At 43.8% G+C, this 19,783-nt stretch overlaps 1 protein-coding gene across 3 annotated transcripts in view; it reads right to left on the bottom strand.

Annotated features, from left to right (window-relative positions):
- LRP8 (LDL receptor related protein 8) overlaps positions 1 to 18,814 on the bottom strand; it is a 169,056-nt gene extending 150,242 nt beyond the window's left edge. For 2 of the 3 annotated variants that reach the window (XM_033067244.1, XM_033067245.1), the window contains exons 1-2: positions 18,676 to 18,814; positions 17,703 to 17,822 (exon numbers count right to left, since the gene is read on the bottom strand). In XM_033067244.1, the coding sequence (XP_032923135.1) occupies positions 17,703 to 17,822; positions 18,676 to 18,745 (190 nt within the window). In that variant the 5' untranslated portion in view covers positions 18,746 to 18,814. Of the gene's footprint in view, positions 1 to 9,871; positions 9,959 to 17,702; positions 17,823 to 18,675 lie in introns of those variants that run through there. The other variant, XM_033067246.1, reaches the window with a different exon arrangement.
- Positions 18,815 to 19,783: the final 969 nt, after the last annotated feature.

The raw sequence follows: 19,783 nt of genomic DNA, 5'->3' as shown, positions 1-19,783 counted from the left end.
GTATCCTTGGAGCACAGCTCTGACAAGATAATGGAACCTTCTGGAGGGACTCTTTGGAAAGATTAAGTGAAAACTGAAACAAACTTTGAGCTTTGCCAGCACAGAAATTGTACATTCATAGCAGCCCTCCGCCTTATTTATTTGCTTCTCTCTTCTTATTTATTGGCTTCTCTTCTCTCTCACAGACCCTGAGAGAGAACTGCAGAAACCACTGTAAGTAAATGAGAGGAAGGAATTGAACATTCCTGTGCCGCAAGTACAAGGAGGATTCACTCTGTACAGAAGGTGAAAGTCACTCAAATGACTCAGTTGTCAGGATGATTTCCAAATTATTGCGATATTTAAAGAGGAGAAACGTGCAGCTCTCAAATGTGATTCTGTCAAAAGTGATATGAAAAATAAAATCCTCAGAGCAGAAAAGTGCCATGACAATGCAACCTCTGGAGAAAGAAAAAAAACCTCTTCAACCAGAACTTTGTAGAGACATTGGATGACTCTTAAAATCATGACTCTTGTTGAAAGATCAGCATTAATTGTAAAAACTAACAAGCTCTTCGGTGATTTTGTTCTGTATGAGCCAAGAGAGGAACAAAACATTGGTTGAGTGAGCTTCAGGTTTTATTTATATAAGGATCTGATGGCCAGGTTCATTCTTGTACAAAGCAGAGAGAGAAAGCTTTTTCAGCAGGCATTTTAAAAAATCAGATCTAAAAATAACTTTATGCTTTGGTTTTCCTTGTAAAATGCCTGGGAGTGCTTGTCCATGCTTCTTCCTTCAGTAGTCACTAAGAAAGCAAGAACCAGATCAAAGAAATCCCTGGCACTTCCAGTAACTTCAAACTGAAGATGAGTTTGCTCTGAATTGGAACATAACTGACCCAACTGAGCATCAGTAAGACAGAAATACGAAACTTGTGCCCATTTCTGATGCTCAGTTGAAAGCACACCCCAATACAATTCCCACTGTATTGCTTTGAGCATGTAGTATTTTTCCACATACATGCACTCCTGGGAAGCTTTGAAAGCTTTTATTTTTTAGTGCTGTGTATCCAGGTCCTTCCTTGAAGCTGTTGTTGTTTCTCATACCACATCTTTTGAAGTTGTAAAAACAAACTCGTGTGTTGTACAGGAGTAAAGCCAGCAGGAATGACCCAGCAAAGTCATTTCTGAAAGAGCCTCAATCTCCCCTGGAATGAAAGCAAATGGGTGGCACTTGAAGGGCAGAAGATCAGCTCCCTAAGCCCAGTCTGTGACAAACAGGCAACCTGATGACATGGTGAGGGAAAGCACCTGTGCATACAATACTGGCAGTTCATTAAAAACTCAGATGTAACTTTATGACAAAAAAGTCGACCTCCACTTAATAGCTTTTTACAAGTAATGCTTTCAAAATCAAAACATGGTTTCTTTCATTAACAGCTGCATTATTAAGCTGCACACAACCTTGTGTGATGTGATAAAACTGAGCAAACCCGTGTCTCCAGACCAGAAAGTGTCATGAAGAACAGTTTGTACTGTATAAAGCCAGTGCTAGGGCATTCTTAGCACACATCCATACTAACAGGTCATAGCCTTGTTTCTATCTGGCTATTTATAAAATCCTTTTCCTCCCTTTAGCAAGCAGCACAGCACAAGGTTATACACAACAGAATGCAATTCTGGGATAATGGTATCATGTTTTCCATGGGGACTTTTTTTTTCAAATTGTTACCTCTCAGGAGAACAGAGTGAAAAATCTCACCATCAGTACTTCCTTGCAAACACTTCTGCTCTTTTTGAAAAGCCACAACACATTTCAGTGCGAAGTAAAAACTCAGTACTAAGCAGCTGAAATAAATTCTTGAGAGTAAAACCACTCATTTCTAAAGCTCTTAGTGAAGCATTTACTGTTTAAATCTGGTATGAGATCTTGAAGTTCTTACTGCATACAGAAGACTGGGAATTTGCCATTCTCCTACATAAAAAGAAAGCAAGTGCACCCAGGAGTAAATCTTTGTGGCCAGAAACAGGCAGGCATGCTGCAGTGCAGGCTTCCACAACATCTGTTCTACAAACCTAATTATCCCTCATTGCACAGATGCAAAAGACATCTGAAATCTTGGCACTTGAGACAAACAGATAATTTCAAGTCCCTTTAAAATTAAAATTTTTTAAAAAAAGATCAGCCATGCAGAAGTATTTCTGTTACTGATGAACAAACCCAAAGTCAACAAAATCCAATCCCAGCTCATTCTATTATCAGATAAATCACATCTGTCCCATATAAGTGTTTATTCTTACTGCTCCTTAGACTCAGTCCTCAGTGGAATGATCTGAAACTGTGCTAATACAATCTATTACAATGCAGCCAGTTCTTCAGGATTTGGCAGCTCTTTTTGAATCCAGAGTGCAACAACTTCATTTAGTCTTAGCAGAAATACAGAAGTCCTAAAATCTAGATAAGACAGACCACCACTTCCAGAGGGAAATGCTAAATTAAGCTCACCTTCTAGTAGCTACAAGGGCACTCTTGGGCACTGGTCCAGCTACTGGTGGCCCTTTTATTTGCAGATTTCTTCTTCAGAACAAATTACACGTGAAATTTGAGAAAAGTTTTAAATGAGTTTACATATACAAAGTCAGCAAAGAAACACAGATAAGCAAGGCTGAGATATGTGGCTGTACAAAAGCAGACAGCTTAAATCATTTAAGAAATAGTATCAACAAATTTCTTTTCTCAAGTGAAGACATCTTTCTCTTTGTCTCTGAGGAACTTTAATTCATCTCATTGCTCTTGAATTTTCACTAGCAGTCAAGTGGCAAGCTGCCAAGTAACTCACAGTTGGCTGGAAGCATGGTCACCTACAAGCTAATTGATGCCACAGAACTTCCCTCCAGGATGCCATCTGGGTTGCATTCAATATTCTTACTGGATTCAGAAGTCCGTCCCTCTAAACTTGAAAGCTGCTTCTCTTGACCAAATGCCAACTTGCTGATTTTGTTTGCAAGCACACACATTTAACTAAGCAGCAATACCAAGCTCCTGTTCCACTCTTTTGACCATTTATTGACTGCGCTATTCTACAAAAATAAAGACAAACCACTTCCCCATCTCACAAGTGGGGCAAACTGGGAAAATAAGAGCTGAAGGAGGCTGTCAATGAAAGCTTAGAAAGGGATTTTATACCAAATCCCTGCCCCTGCCTGATCAGGCACATTTTAATACAGCTAGGTATCTCTCAATGCATACTCTCAATGGCTATAATGAGACTTCTTGTTTTCATTTTTAAAAATAGGGCATTTACAGAATAACCTTAGTATTACTTTTGGGGCCTATCCACCCCAGTAACATTTTTACTTTTCTGTTTCTACTTACTGCAGCAGAGAAGCACCTTCCTGACATGCAGTTGCACCCTTCCATTTCTCTGCATGGACAGCAGGACTTTTGTGCAGGCACAGCCAATTCCAGGGAAAACAGCAACAGTAAGTCAATGCAAAGGTGTGGAGCCCAATCAAGCAGTGACACTCCAAGCTCTCTGCACAGGGAGGCACTTTTCCAGTGGAGACCTGAGGACAGAACTGTCCAAAGCACCCAAATGACCCTTCAGCAAACCCACCTGCCTGTTCCCCCTGGAAACTGTCCCTGGAATGGCTTTCATGAGCAAAGATCTTTGCAAGAGCAGTGCAGATTTATTCTACATCACCTGCCTAGAAATTCTTTGTAATGGAATAGATTTGGCAGGAGTGAGTCACGATTACCTGTTCTTCATCTAGAGGGGAGACAGCATGCTGGAAAACTCCAAGGCAGTTTATTTGACTCACTCAGTCAGACATAATGCTGTTGGAACAAAAGGCCAACCTGGCAAAAGCTCATCAATACAAATCTCCATCAAATTCATACACTTATAAACAAGTGCACAGCAGTGATAGAGATGGAGAGTGCCTACTCACATTTGGCAATTCTTCCCGCCCATTCTTTGCAGTCAAACAAAAAAAACTAATATACTGGAAGTGTTTTAGTATCTATATATTACAGGCAAATCCTGTTAATGTTACCTGAGAAAGGGTACTGAAAAAGCAGGATGGAAGTTGCAATACTGACGTAACAGAATTAAAGAGGTTTGCACTGACTCACTAAATACCCACACAGCAACAATAAACTCCCTTTGAACTCACCAAGAGTTCTGCTGTGCAATCTAATAGCCTGCAGCTTAGCAGGAAAAACCACCTCTCCAAATGGCTCAGGGTTGGAGTTTTCTTGCTCTGCTTTTTTTTTTTTTTTTGTCAGTTGACTATATTGCACAATATCCAAACCAGAAAATGAACTTCACATTTTTTCATAAACAAGTGGATTAATGTCCATATTCCAGACCACATTCAGGCATGAATACAATATTGTCAGGCAGGGCAATGAGATTTAATTGGGAATACTCAACAAAAGCATTAGTTCCATTTTGTGGGACAGAGGAACACTGCTCATCTTCCTTGGGTCTATTCCTGCTGTGGCAGATAACACTGCAAACTATGAGCCAAGCCTGGAGAAACTTTAGTTGCTGTGCTGTTCAGGGCAGGGTGAACACCGGAAGCACTGGCAAAGTCAAAGCCACAGTAATGATTTTCCTGCCATAAGCAGATTCTCCACATAATTTAAATATCAGTTAACCTCGTGATCTCTTGCACTTCTAGACTTCCTGTGTCAAAGTTCAGTACCTGTACCACACTGAGAGTTCTGGGTCTTTCTGCTTCAGAAAGAAGAGACACCTGAAGGTTAACACAGAAAGAATTTGCTTTAGCTGTAAAATAACACACCATCCACTGGAGTGAGCCTGGCCCCTTCCACTAAAATGCAGCTAAGCAGCCTAAGAGAGCAATTTTACAATATTCAAACTGAAAGCAAGATTATAAATCTAGGAGCATCACAGACTAAAATATGCCTGCAATTGATCTCTCCTTCAGCAGGACTCTGGGAAACACAAGCAAAAGAAGCACTGGAGACAGACTTAATGGTCAATAAAATATGGATAGTTTCTATTTTCATGGCTTGCCAATGGCAAGTCCTCACAACAGCATTGTAGCTGGGGGATGCAAGAGATCAGGAATGGAATGAAACTGTACTTTCACCCCTAAAACAGAATTAAAGAGCAGTTAATCCTCACTTGGAACAAAACAGTAGCCCAAGGCCAGAACTTGTATTGTAGCTCCACAATGATACTCTATAAGCTTCTGGAGGCTAAAAGAAAGACAGGGTAATACCCTGGTGAAAACTGCTGCAGAAAACATTTTGTGAACACCACAGGCATGAAGCCATTGATTTTTGAGTTTGGAAAGGTTTTTTATTGTAGTTGTGACTGTCTGTAAGTATGAAGGAACAAAGATCCCTTGAAATCTCCCTTTACAGTCATGTTTTATCCGGCACGTTCCTCTCCCCATTATTTCACAGGCTCACCCCAGGAGTTAAATGTACCGGACATGAAGCTCTGCCTGGCTGGTGAGGGTGGCCCTGTGGAGAAGCCCTGGCCAGCACAGCTATGTAGGCACAGCCCCATGCTCAGAGAGGCCAGCCAGAGCTCTTCTCTCAGCAGGACCACACAAATCCATCTCCTTTCAGCTTTTCCAGCTAAGAGACATCAATCTCAACAGAACTACGCCAGCAGGGAGAGGGTCAGGTCTGGGCTCTGAAGCTGCAGAGCCAAGTTTTAGTCAGCAATTTAAAATATCCAATCAGCATTTCCTCAGAGACTTCTGCAGCAGCAAGATCAGGCTGAGCCCTCACACAGACATGTTTTCTCTCTTCAACTTCCAACATCAGAGAACAGTGCTGTCCACAGATTAAAGTTATAAGGAGCCCCCACCAAACATCACCATTAATTAGAGCTGAACACACAGCAAATATCTTCCCCAAATCCTGAGACACCCATCATTTAGCATTTGAATTCTAACAGTTCAGAGTGAAATGAGATCCTCCATCTTCCACTTCATATCCAATAGGAAATATAACTGTCTCACACAGAGTCCTAATAGGTATGAATCATCTCCTTCCCATCTACTGACAAGAATTTATCCAGCGTAAGAGAGCAAAACCTCCATCATTCTTACATGTCAAACTGCTGTAAAAATCTCTGCTATTATAAAAGCAGAGGAAAAAACCCAACACAATGGCAGATAATCCCAACTGATTACTATAGAAAAGTGACATTTACACATGCCCTTTTTCTATGTAAAAGGTCAAGCTGATGCACTAAAATGCTTCATCTACAGGAAATTCACCCCAACCATCTCCAGAAAAGGTGATACAGCTCTCATGTGTATCACAAAAAACAGTCATAAATTAAATTAAGGGAATTCCAGTTTTTTGTTCTAGATCTCACCAGGTTTGTTTTTTCCTCTCAGGAAACCTAATCCCACATGACTTCAGTAGAAACAAGTAGCAAGGAGAGAACCCTTTCCAAAAACAACACAGCAAGATTCTGCCCTAAACCCCTTGCTGAATATGTTTCTAATGCCACATTCAAACTCACACTCCCCCACAGGAAAGAAAAAAACACTTGTAGGAAGGGGGAAAATTAGGTCCTGTACTTGGCTGCCTTCCTCCCCCTCGGTGATTTTCACTGTCAGAGAAACATCTTTTTTGCATTCTAAAATTAACCCTGTGATATGATGATAAAGCCTCCACAACATGGCTCAGAAAAGGAACCAGTAAGCAACAAAGATCACTGTTCAACCCTTATTATTATGGACAACTCACTGACAGCCTTCCAGCCTGCTTGGAAAAGGAAAGGAGACAGTCTTCTAAAAGGATAGTTTGGTTTCAGGTTTTCTTGAAACACTCCTCCAGTGCACTGAGCAGGCAGGGATGAAGGTGCCAGGGCAAGAGCCCTGTAAACCAAGGAGCCTATAATTCCCAGCACAACCCTCATGCTGTAGGAATGCAGCATTTCCCATGGTGCTGAATATCTCAGTCCTCACTTTGAAATCTGGGAGATCAAAACTGTTCAGTGACAGTGACAGTTTTTGTTCTGTGAGCACACATCTCCTGGGGTACTGCTTGCCAGGGCACTTCACAGTGCCCAACAATCTGGTGCACAATGGCCCTGAACTGGAATCAACAGTAGGCAGATGTGGAGCTCCACATCAGCCCTGGAATCTCCAACACTTGTCACCCTGGCAGCCTCAACCTGCATTTCAGTCTCAAAATATAAAGATACTGTAAATTAAGTAATTGGATCTGGGCAAAGTGAACTTAGCAGCTTCTTGCCAGCTGAAGAACAGCATTTGTGCAGGAATTATTAATCCTTTCTATGAGCATTAGCACAAATAAAAGCTTGCAATATTCACATGATTGCATGCATAATCAAATGTGAAGAAATGCCTGCTGCTCTCAGAGTCCCCTGCAATTCCTGAGCGAGGGAAGTGTTAACAAAGGCTTTGTGCATTGCTGTTGAGGATGGGCACTCTGTGGAACAGAGCCATGAAATTAATAGCCAAACTCATAGGGAAAGACTGAAAGGAAGAGCAAGGCAATGAGGAAACCTGGGAAAGGTTCCATATTGCTCAGACATATGCTTGTCCACAACCACGGAGAAAAAGTAAGTACATTATTTATCATTTCCTTCTAGAAATGGGTGCCCAAGGATTTCTCCCCTGCTCTACACTCACTCTCTTTGAAGTTTAATGCCACGATCAGAGGCCCTCAAGAACAAGATAGATTTGATTCTTTTCAGCACCTGTCAATGCAGCTCCTTAATCCTAATTTAACTTCAGGGATCAACATGCACTGGCACCTTGGGCAAATACACATAACACATTATTTTATAAAAAATAGGACAGATTTCTGTGTTAAAAGAGTTCTTGTGAAAAGGGGGAACAGAAATCATCCAGCAAAGAGCTTGAAGTAAAGCAATTTCAGCATATCAATGTGATCCTGGAAGAGATTGGTGCAGAAGTTCTGTTTGAAACTCTTTATTTCTCACCTGCCAAAGAGCAGTGCACGCATAGGTAACCCCTCCTAAATCATCCACTGAATCTACCTTGTGCAAACTTTAGAGTTGCGCAACTTAAACTGTATCTTTGTGGCTTTACGTGAGAAAGGAAGAAGGAAAAGAGTAGTAGGAATAAAATAAACAACAGCAAACTCAACTCCCTCCTTTATCTTGGTTCCTTCCAGAAAATGATACGTTACTAATAATTTATGGAGGAATGGGTGCACAAGTGATAAGTTACTGCAGTAGTTCATGCTCAGGTAACAGGAAGGTGTGGGCAGGAGGTGAAGGAGGCACACACTCAATGAAAAGAGCCTCTTTAGCAAACAAAGTCTGTGGTGTGCAGTCTCACAACAGGCACTTCTGGCCAGCTGAAGAAGTGGCTGCAGTGATGTCTGCCTGTACACAGACTATGCTTCAGGATACCTTGGAATGCATAAAAACAAAGTTCATTTTGGAACACAAAATTATTATGCTCCTCCTCAAACACCTGCATTTTCTGTGTCTCCAATACTAAATACCAGAAGTGAGACATTTGAAGCATTTCTTGCACCTGACACAACACTAAAATTTTGAAACAGTGAGTTGTCTCAACACCAGGGTTTTTCTGAATATTTTATGAACAGTATGTGACGAAAGCAAAGGCTAAATCCTTGAGCAGTCATTTAATCCAAGGAACAAGATTATCTGTGTAAAACAATGTGATAGTGGACCAGAAAAAAAGAAACTGGGGACTTTCTTCATGAGTCACTAATGTCCACAATGAGTTGCTGAACCACTCTAAGCCTTGGGCAGAGGGTAACTTCCCCAGACATCAATTTTCATGTCCCTGAGACAATATTTAGCCCACTTGTATGGGGAAGATTCAAGAAAGCTGAACTGCTAAGCAGCCACGGGATGAGAAATGTGTAAAGAGCGTAACACAACCACACAAACAAGAATAGAAGCACTGAGTTACAGAGGCAGGAGGTGTATTTCTTGGCCTACATCAGTCAACACTGACATTTGCTACCAAAGAAACTGGGCCAATTCTCTGTTTATGAGTAGCTCTATAGATGCAGCAGTGATTCAAGATGAAAAGTCTACAGGAATAGTTGTACGTTTACATCTGAAATTCTTATTCTCAGTGCAAGAATATTCACTACTCCTGCTGTAGCTGATTTTCAGACTCTTAACTACTCCCTGGATCTCACAGAGTAGCATCATATCTGGATGGAACACAGCCAGTAAATCCAGCAAGGTTTACTGATATATAATCACTGCTCGAACAGCAAGCCAAGCAGCTGGTATCTATCGTAGGAGACTCATGCAACACATTTGGAAAGATGCCTACAACTTTACTCACCTAGATCAGAAAAAGCCTGAAAAGCCACCTAAAAAATTAATCACGTTAACTTCATACATGGAAGGCAAAGACAGAAAACATCACCTGGGTAATGCATAGTAGGACAAAGATGTAGGATCAAACTAAAATTTTAATTCACCCCTTGAAATGAAGCAAAGTATCACCTCAGTGTACATTACACTACACCTTATATGTCAAAGAAGGCAGTATGAAAAAAAATATGAAACAAGGCCAGTTAAAATAAAATACAAAGTTAAAACCTGGAACTGGAGCAGTTATCTAAATGAGGGACATTGCATAGTTAAGAGTTTACAGTCTCTTGTACATACCAGTTTCTTCAACAATTATTTTAATTGATAAATTGATGCTATATGCTACCTGCAAAGGAAAAGAAGTCTATAACAACGTAATATTTCAAATTTAACCGAAATCAAGAGAAAATTTCCACCTATTACAACGAATTTTAAACACTTTTACCCCTTTCACTATTTTGCTAGTAGAAGAAATCACACCCACAGAAGCTACAGAAACAAAGCGAGAGCTCAAGAAAAAGATAAAAAAAACTTACAGCAGGCAAAATTCTCACTCAGGATGGACAAGATTCTGCAGCACTAATGAATTAGATTTTAAATAACATATCTATCTTTAAAAATAAAAACTAATCACAACAGCACAGAAAGCAGTTGCCAAAAAGAACCCTTCTGGTTCTGCAAGTACAGGACTGTGCTCCTGCTGCCATGGAAACTGAGTCCCTCACTGCTCCCGTCCTGGTACAGTGCCACACATGCTCTCAAGCATTTAATAAATATTAATAATGCATTTAATAATATTGAAATATCAGAAACAGAACATCTAAGGAAAAAAAATTGGCAATAAAACTCACTTTACATGGCTGCAGCCCAAAGGCTCGTGAGCCTTGCTCCAAGTCAGCTATAAATCCTGTTCTCCTCTAGTTTCTAACACTTGCTCTTGGCATTAAGTGTGAGGCTAGACTGACTGCCAGGCCTTAGCTTAGAAAAAGTAACCAGGAAACCTGGAGGAAAAACTGAAACTCTTCCACTTGTCCAACAGGTACCTCTGCAAGGAGCAGCTGTGTGTGTTGAGCACTGGACTGCTAGGTCAGAGGCCTCATTTCTGTTCTTGGCTTGGCTGCTGACTCTTGTACAGCTGAGTCACTCTGGAGCAGAAGAGCTCTAGCACCATTTATCCACCTCTCCATGAGGAGAAAGGCACAGGGCTGCCAGATCTGCCACAGCTCTGGGAAGAAAAGTCATGGGCCTTGCCAGGAACAGAAGTACAGTCTACCAGGGCATCATTACTATGGCAAGAAACAGGATATCTCACCCTGAGACCATCAGTGACAGAGCTCAAAACCTTGCTTTAAAAAAAATCTTTTGGCTTCTTGAAGGTTAAAATCTGGTTTTTGAAAATATTTCAGTGTGGAAGGATTTAGTTTTATTTTTCAACTAGCTTACAATATTATTGTAACTTCTAAAGTCTAATCAGGTTTTTATCACTTGCATTTCAGACAGAATTTTTCACAGAGCAGAAAATCTGCATTAATTTTATCACAGGGCCTTTTACCCTTTTCCCCTCCCTTGTGGGTATCTAAATATTAATAATTTTAATGGAAAATAGAGAGTTAGAAAAACTACACTCAGTTTTTCCAACACTTCCTGCACATGCACCATAAAATAGTGAGGATTTGCCTTTGGCTGGAAGCAACTGTCTGCAGAGCACACCAGAGCAGGCTCGTTCCACCAAGGATATGCTACTGCACAAGAGAACAAGCAGCAACCCAAATCTTCATGTCCATCACCCAAACTCAACTTACTGATTTGTTTTCCTGTGCAAAGGAAAAAAAAGAAAGAACAACTGACATCTTACAGCATTTTATAAGGTAGACACAGAAAAGTGAGTGTAGTGACAGAAAAGAAGAACTGAGCAACAGCACACTTTGGGAACATCTTTGAAATTACCAGGGAAAAGCTGCAGGAAAATGAGAAAGCTGTAGAGAAGAAAAGGTCACCAGTAAAAGGACCAGGAGAACTTCACACCAAATCGGTTCTACCACAAACGCATCCCAAACACAACATCAGTCTGAAGCACACCAAAGAATGGTGGATTTGTCAGTGAATTCAGAAAGTTGATGGCCTTGAAAAAGCCAGCAGAAACAAAAGCTGGCTGTATTAGAAACAGCTGAGAGAATCAATAATGGTTAGACATTTTTCAGGTATAACAAGAGTGTTTAATGGTCCTTTAGGTGGACAATGGAGTCAAGAAAATTTATTATTTCTAGCACTGGTAATCTCTTAGTGTAGGTGTATCAGACCAATGTGCTCACCAACACATTATACTTGCTTTCTCTGGTTTCATAATTACAATTTGAATAAACTTCTGAACATTTTCTGATTAATATTAAATTATCCTAAATATCTTCCACTCTTTACATCAATCAGTCAGATATCACATCTCTAACCTGTGCTAAGCCTGGGTCTAGAACACTGTAGACACAAGAGAACTGGTCTGCATTGACTTTTCACAGAATGGTTTGGAAGGGACTTTAAAGACCTTTAGCTCCAACCCCCCTGCCATGGGCAGGGACAGCTTTCATTAGATGAGGTTGCTCAGAGCCACATCCAACCTGGCCTTGAACGCTGCCAGGGATGGAGCAGCCACAACTTCTTTACTTTATACAGTAAATGCTCTGGATGAAGTTTACCTGCCTTGCTCAAAATTAAGAATAAGCTTGTATCCTCTGAAATGACAGCTCTGAGCTCTCTGATAAACAAACCAAGTCACGTTGGTCTTAACTGGACTTGCATGATTTCCTTCTTGAACTTAATAATGATATTCACTCTTCCCATCTCCTTGACCTCAAGAAAGCTCTTCAGCTCACAGCTTGTTCCTGTAACTGTATCTAGAGAGACTCTTGTGCCTTCTTGCTATAGCACAGCAGCACCACATAAAACCAAGTTCACTTCCCTCTGTAACCATAATGTCCCCAGTGGCTCTCCCACATACCCCAGTTCTCTCCTCTGCCTTTTCACTGGTCCCATCTCAGTTCTCTTTCTTTCCTGGACCATGAGCAGGAGTGATAGAAAATCACCACCTTATGGAAAGCAGTCTGCATCTAGACTGCTTAATAAATAAAACTGCTCAAGAAAATGTGCCAGGAAATAAGGAAATGGAGACAGACATGTGCTTAAAACTTCATTTTCTACATAAATGTTGCAACAGGTTACACTAAAAGGGAAGATAATCCAGACATCAAAAACATGCCAGTTAGAGCAGACAACAAGAATACAATGAAAAATGAAGATAAATGAATTAAAACATTCACTGTGGAACACAGGAAATCAGTAAACTGGTTTTGAGCCCCAGCTGGACATGAACCCAGTACAGACCAGGACAGGCAGGCAGCAGGCACACAGAAAAGCAAACAAATCCTGCCTCTCAACACAGTCTTCCTAGCACTTCCAGTTTTGGGATAAGCATGCAAGCTGGCCACACAGCACAGTTAAACCATCACTGACACGATCAGGAGCATATGACCATGCATATGTCACAGAACCATAGAACTCCATGTGCACAGGCATCTCCAGAGTGGCAGGCACCAATCATTCAGCATACAGGACACTGCCTCAACATGAAACAGAAAGAAAAACTGGAGCAATCCACGACAGAGGACAAAAAGTTACAGGATACACGTGGCATTGTGAGTGCCTACTGTGTCACTTGGTCACGCCCCAAAGCCTTGCAAGCCTGACACACCACTGCACTCCTGCATTCAAAGCAACCTAGACCATGCTTCACTCTGCACAGCGTCCAGAATTTAGTTTTCAAAGAGGTCTTTTGATGCTTTTACTCCCAAATTCCAGCTCTAGTGAAACCTAAACTGAAAAGCAGAGACCACGAGGCTGCAGGAGTCAAACTGCAGACTCTCTGAACAAAGCCAGTGGAAGAACAGGAGTCCTCCCTCCCAGCTGCAAAGGAAATGTCTCAGCTACACAGACACCTTCTGCAGCCACAAGGCAGGCAGGGCTGAGGTAGGGGAGGTTTGCTGATGCCAAATGTTTACCCTGCATTCTGGACACAGGGGAACATTTTCTGAAACAGTAACTCCCTTCAGACTGCATTTCACACCTGAGGCAGCCTCAACTCTGTTTATAAAGTATCTCTAGGAGCAGTCCTCACCAGCAGGCAGCACCACAGAAAGGACACCGGTGCAGAGGTGGAAAATGGAGCAGGCTGTGTCCCCCTGCAGGCAGGTATTACAAAACTGAAACGATCCTGCAGCTTGTGTTTCATTTTAGGAAACTAGTTAAGCTCCTGATTGCTTTTTGCAACTACACTCTTCACCACATTTAGTGTTTATTCAACAGTGAAACATTTAAGCAGAGATCCTCCAGTCCTTTCACCCACACCCAGGTCAGGGTTAAGATAATGTGAACCATACTTACATCATAAAAATAAAATCAAACACAATTATCAAAGTAAGACCTCCTATTTTGCGTCAAATATCTTGTGTCTGGCTGACATTTTGCAAGGTCTTCCTTGTTTTCTGCTGGCTATAATGGCAAGTAGGAATAAACTTGTAAAGCTGGGGAAAAGCCTCCAAGAGTCACTGTCCCTTCAGAACAGCACTCTAGGATTTTCCATTCTGGGTGATGTGTCACACAGCAACACCCTGGACACACAGCACACAGACCCCTAGTCTGACCAAGCTTTGTAGCCTCCACCTTTTCTGAGGGAGGAAAAAAAAACCAGTATCCCACATTTTGAGTACCTCAGCAAAGAATGTTTTTGCTAAAATACTGTGCCTCAGAAAACGCACATTTTTCCCACAATAAAAGTAGCTTTGATGTTTTATAAACTTGATGCTGTACCATTATAAAAAAAGTCTCAATAACTGTGCATCTGCAAGCATTGTCTGAAATAGGTTGTAAGAGTTTTTCCAGCATTTCTGTAGAGAAAAACATATCACAGAGAAGGACTAAAATGCATCTATAGAAATTACATTCAGAACTGCCCTGGAGCCCTGTCCTCATCGTATGAACCACATTTAGTGCAAGCTGCAAGTTGTGACTGGGATTTTGTCTTTCCAGACTGGACTAAGCCCAAGCAAATCCTTTTTTATACAGCAGAACAAATAGTTTTATGACAGGTTTTAATAGCAACATAAGATTTCTAATTCCAGAGTTTATACCTTGATTTCCCCAGCAATCCAAACAATGTGACTTCCACGGTTTTTCTCTCTGGAGTTTAGTTTCCTTTCCATAGATACATTTTAAGGAACATCTCTACTCCCTTTTTATTTTCCTTTCCTCAAAATGGTATAACTTCCTAAAAACATTACAGCAAAAAGGCACCTTCATATTTAGGCAATCTGTTTACTGCTTTATTTTTATATAGTCCTACAATGCACACAAATTAGCATCTCCTTCTCTCTTGTTAACACTTCACAAGTCATGTGCCTACACACAAAGGAGCACCATCTCCTCCCTTCCTGGCAGCCTCCTTGGACACCTTTCTTTTGCTAGCCCAGAAACCCTGTCCTGGATAAACCTAACACACCTTAAAAACTAGTACTGACTTCAGGTCCAGTGTTTGCTACATTAACTCACACGTCAGTCCTATGGCAGATAAGTTGAATTACCAGGCACAAAAGAAAAGGATTACTCAGTGGAAAGCAAATGCCAAGGATGCAATACAGCTTGATTACTGAAACATTCTCCTTAGAATCCAAAACGTTATGCCAGCAAATTTTGGGGGCAGGGAGGATGGGGGGAAACAGACACAAGACAGGACACAACACAAAGGGGACACAAATATAATCAAACAAACAAAAATTCAGTCTTGGCAAAGACAATTTCCAGTAGGAAGCCCATAGAGTTCTGCAAAAAAAAAAGTCAACTCTTTTCAACTATTTAAAATACTCTTGGTTACAAAATTTTCCAGTGTATTAGACCATCTACCACAAGGAATTGGTTTCATAAACCAATTCTTCACACAGATAAAGACCATCCCTGTCTCTTCAAAACAGGAGAATATACACAAGGAGCAATGAGCTATTACAAATACATTATCAGCTCTGGGAAAAATAATCATCAAGTAATTACAGAGGTTATCAGGGTCCTTATCAGTACTCACTGCCAGCAGGCTACCTGCATATTAATTTCCCTCTCCATCACCACTCTGGCATGCTGGGTTTTCCAGAACAGTTTCTTCTATTACATATGTGCATAAAACAGCTTTTAAATAAATACCTTTTTATTACAACAGTGATAACAGAGGCAGTGTCTAGAAGCGAAAACATGGAATGCATTTTTTCACCCAGTGAGTAGAACTCCAAACATTACATATGCTGAAAAGCAGTATGCACTTTCAAAATAAAACAGTGTTCAGAACAATTTAAGTGAGAAAAATGTGCATGACAAATGCAATTTTTGACTTTCAGCCTGCTTGAAGAGGCAACTGCAAAGTCTCTCTAAACATGAACTAAATTAACAGTCCATGAGCAATTTCTGTAGTCTGATCCCCAATCAGTAATAAATGCCAAACTCAGATTAAAGTGAGGAACATATTTTTACCACCCCCAAACTCAACAAGTATAAACCCCCTCTGAAATAAGCCTAAATCAGACGCAATAAGCATTCTAACACAGCACAATCCACACCGAGCTGACGTTCAAGAGCACGTTGTTCTACACTCTGCCTCCTCTGACACAATGCTCAGAGGGTTGATCGTAAGGAAAAGGAGAACAAAAGCAGCCCAGATACTGAACCACTCACTCATGCAGGGTAAGAGCTCAGGACACAAACCTACTCTTCCGTGTTGAATGCAGGGTCCAGAATCCGTTCCTCCAGCCGCGATCCCAACCTCTGAAAAGCAGCTCCAAAAGTACTGCCCACAGGTCACCTGCAGCTCACCCAGCCTTTCTACCACACTGCACAGAGGTTTTAAACAGAAGGCTTCAAGAGCACCATTACAGACCTGCTTAAAGATTCCCAGTGCTTACACAGTTTAGTGTCTTTCTTGGGAAACACAGACACTTCCGAGAAAACATTCCCAGTTATGACTACACAAGAGTCCACAGCAGTTCTCAGTCACTCCCGACTTCTCCGAGTCTTTTGCAATTTGAAACATTTCACATCTAAGTTGCCTCTAAATAGTGCTATTATAATTCCTGTAAAAGCCATTTCTAGATCTCAATTAATGCTGCTAACTCCCCAGATCATAAAAAAAAAAAATCCTACATAAAGCCAATCAAGTCCTCTGAATAAAAACAGCAACCAGAAAGAAATGTTATTGAGTGCTCACAGGGAATGTCTTGTTATAATTTAAGAGTTTGGGAATCCCTGTTCTCCTTAAACTAATCTACTTAGACTTCACTCTGAATATCACCTGACACAGACTTACATATGAAGTTGTTAACAGGAAAATCACATATGGAAAAGCACATAACCAGTGACCTTTATTTTCATCATCTATTTACTGGGTCTGTGAGCTTTGAAGAGTTCACACACTGAACACGCATTCAGTGCCTATTATTCTACAGAGATAATTCGAGAGACGTGGTACTTGCTGCAATATTTGCAACTTTAAACTCCAAATTAAAGATATTTCTCTCCAAGATTTAGGCTCTGTAATGTCTGTTACAGATGATTCTCACACTCCATGGCTGAGACAAATTCTCCCAGGCTATGAGAAGCTGTAAGCAAAATAAGAGCCAACTTGTAACAGTGCAACCCTACAAAGCACCCAGAGTTTATGGGCTCCACTGATACACACCAGGGCCACACCACGGGAGAAGGAACGAGTGCCATTTTCTCAGGATTGGAAGTACAGATCTTGCTCTCTCTTCCCTCATACTATGAAGGAATTAAGTGTTATATGGCTGACACTGCCAAGCCAAGCAGTGCTACTTGTTCATCTGTCTATTTAAACACAAGAGTCACACCCACCCCACATCTTGCAGGATGATTACGAGTAAACCAACATTTCGCATGAGCACCTGTCACTGGCTCTGAGCACGGGCTCTTCCGGGGTTTAACATCTCTCCCAGCTGCCCCGGGGACACAAACTGCGCTGATACTTTTAGTGCTCTGAGCAGAGTTGTTGCTGGAGGCGAGGGGACTGGCAGAGGGAGGGCAGGAGCTGCCGCCGGGCTCGCGGTGCCGCACGGCGCTCCGGGTGTCCCGGCCGGGCCGGGCCGGCAGCGAGGAGCCGCTGCCCCGCGGCGCCGCGTCACGGATCTGCTGCTCCCGGCAGCCAATCGGCGGCGCGGCCGGGCACGGCGCGACTTCATTCATTCATTCATAAAACAGAGGCGCAGCGCAGCTGGGAAGCGCGCCCTGCCCGGCCCCCGCCCCGCCGTGCGGGGCACGGATACTCACGGCAATCCGCCTCGTCGCTGTTATCCGAGCAGTCGTCGTCCTCATCGCATTTCCAGACGGCGGGGATGCACCGCTCGTTCCGGCACTGGAACTGGTTCTCCTCGCACTCCTTGACGGCGCCTGCGAGACACAGGGCCGCGCCTGGGTCAGCGGGGCGCGCTCCCACGGCCGGGGCATCCCGGGGCCGCCTCGCCGCCCGGCCCGGCCAACCCGGGCAAGGCACCGGGAGCCGCCGCCGGCCGAGGCTGGGGGCAGCGGCTGGGCTCGCCAGGGCACAGCGGCTCGGTGCGGGGCTGGGCTGGCCGAGGCACAGCGGCTCGGTGCGGGGCTGAGGGAGTCGCGCCTCCGCGGGAGCACGGCGGCGATCCCGGAGCTGCTTTGTGCAGGGATAAAAGGGGCCATTCCCGTGCTTCCCCGCATTGTTTTAACGGCGGAGGGAAAAGGAGCCTGGGAATGGAAGATGGTTAAAACCGAAATACAACAGACAAAGAAAAATTATAAAGCGCAGCGATGCTGGGACCTCCTGCGCATCCGTTACCGGGGCAAAACGCGCCGACACCTGGGGACGCGGGGCGGAACACGCACCGCCGCCGTCCCGGGAAAAGGGACCTGACCGAACTAAAGTTGAGGGCGGGGGGAGAACGGAGCAAATCTGCTTTGCAGACTCGGTACCGCGCTGCTCTGATGAGGCACAAATCCCCTCTGAAAGGGATTAAAGGTGGCAGCTCCTGTCACCAGCTCTCGGGCTGTGTTCGCCCGCTGAAGAGCGCGCCCGGCCCCCGCAGGTCGCAACCCCCGAGCGCGCCCGGCCCTCCGCAGGTCCCAAACCCCGCACAGGGCACCGGGGCGATCGGGCAACCACGGCCGCACACCCCGGGGTGCCCGTGCCGGCAGGACTCGCCTCCTCCCCGGCAGCGCTGAGGCCGGGAGACCCCGGCGCTGAGGGAGAGCGGCCGTGCCGCGCCGGACCCACCTTTGCCGAGGTGCAGCTTGAGCAGCAGCAGCTGGAGGAGCAGCAGCCGGGCGAGCGCTGGCCGGCACATGGTGCTCGCTCGCTCCCTCCCTCCCTCGGTGGCAGCGCGCCGTGTGCGGGGTGCGCGCAGCCGGCGCGCCGCTCGCTGCCCGCCCCGTGCCGTCTGCGGCCGGCGCCGCCCCCGCCCCGCCGCGCCGCCGCCGTGACGCGCCCCGCTGGGCGGGCCCCGCTCGGCTCGGCCCCGGAGAGCGCGGCCACCGCCGGCATCCCGCCCCCGGAGCAGCGACAGGGGGACACCTGCGGGACAGCTCCCGCGGGCACCCAAAGGAGGCCCCGCGGATGGCACGGCCGCGCTCGGCCTGGGCCCGTCACCCTGGAGCTCTCGCTGGGACAGGCGGGCCTGGGCCCTGGGTCAGGCCCTCAGGTCCTGAACTTCCCTCGGTGGGCCCTGTTACAATGACAGCCTCATTCATGATCTAAATTTTATTAAGCCAATTAAATACGCGGACTCCTTTAAAAGGCCTCGAGTCACAAATTGTGCGCTCTCCTCATTATTTCAGATCTCCCACTGAGGGATTTCATTATGACCATACTGATGTGGTCATCTCCACTTAATTGTATTAAAATTAGTGAAACAAGTACCGAGTGTACTGAGGGTGGGCACCTCTCTTCCTAAGGACCGCTTACCCTTTCTACTGCCTAAGCACACGCGGGCTGATCAGTAATGACAAATGGTGTCCAGCCTTTATTTATCACTCCATTTGCACGGTGCTGATGAGAAAGCAGTTCACCGTCTTTAATTAACACCGCAGCCTAGTTCATACAGTCAGGATTAACAGTATTCCGGTAATAGTATTATAAGATATTTTTCAAGAGTAACTTAAATTCAGCATCACAACAGAATTAACACGATTATATATGGAGTTTCATTTTTAAAAAAATTAAATCGAGCACTAATTTCACATAAACCAATGTAACATAGCTTTTCAGTTCCTAAGCCTGAAATGCCATTGACTTAAGGACTGGGCTGCCATTTAAAAATGCACCTGTGTCTTTAACAAAAATTTTGCAAGTCATTAGTCAGCAGTGTCACTAATGCATTTGAATC

This window comes from Catharus ustulatus, chromosome 9 (assembly GCF_009819885.2).
Source record: "Catharus ustulatus isolate bCatUst1 chromosome 9, bCatUst1.pri.v2, whole genome shotgun sequence".
Classification (NCBI taxonomy): domain Eukaryota; kingdom Metazoa; phylum Chordata; class Aves; order Passeriformes; family Turdidae; genus Catharus; species Catharus ustulatus.
The sequence above is the reverse complement of the archived record's forward strand: the minus strand, read 5'-3'. Positions and strand labels throughout refer to the sequence as shown.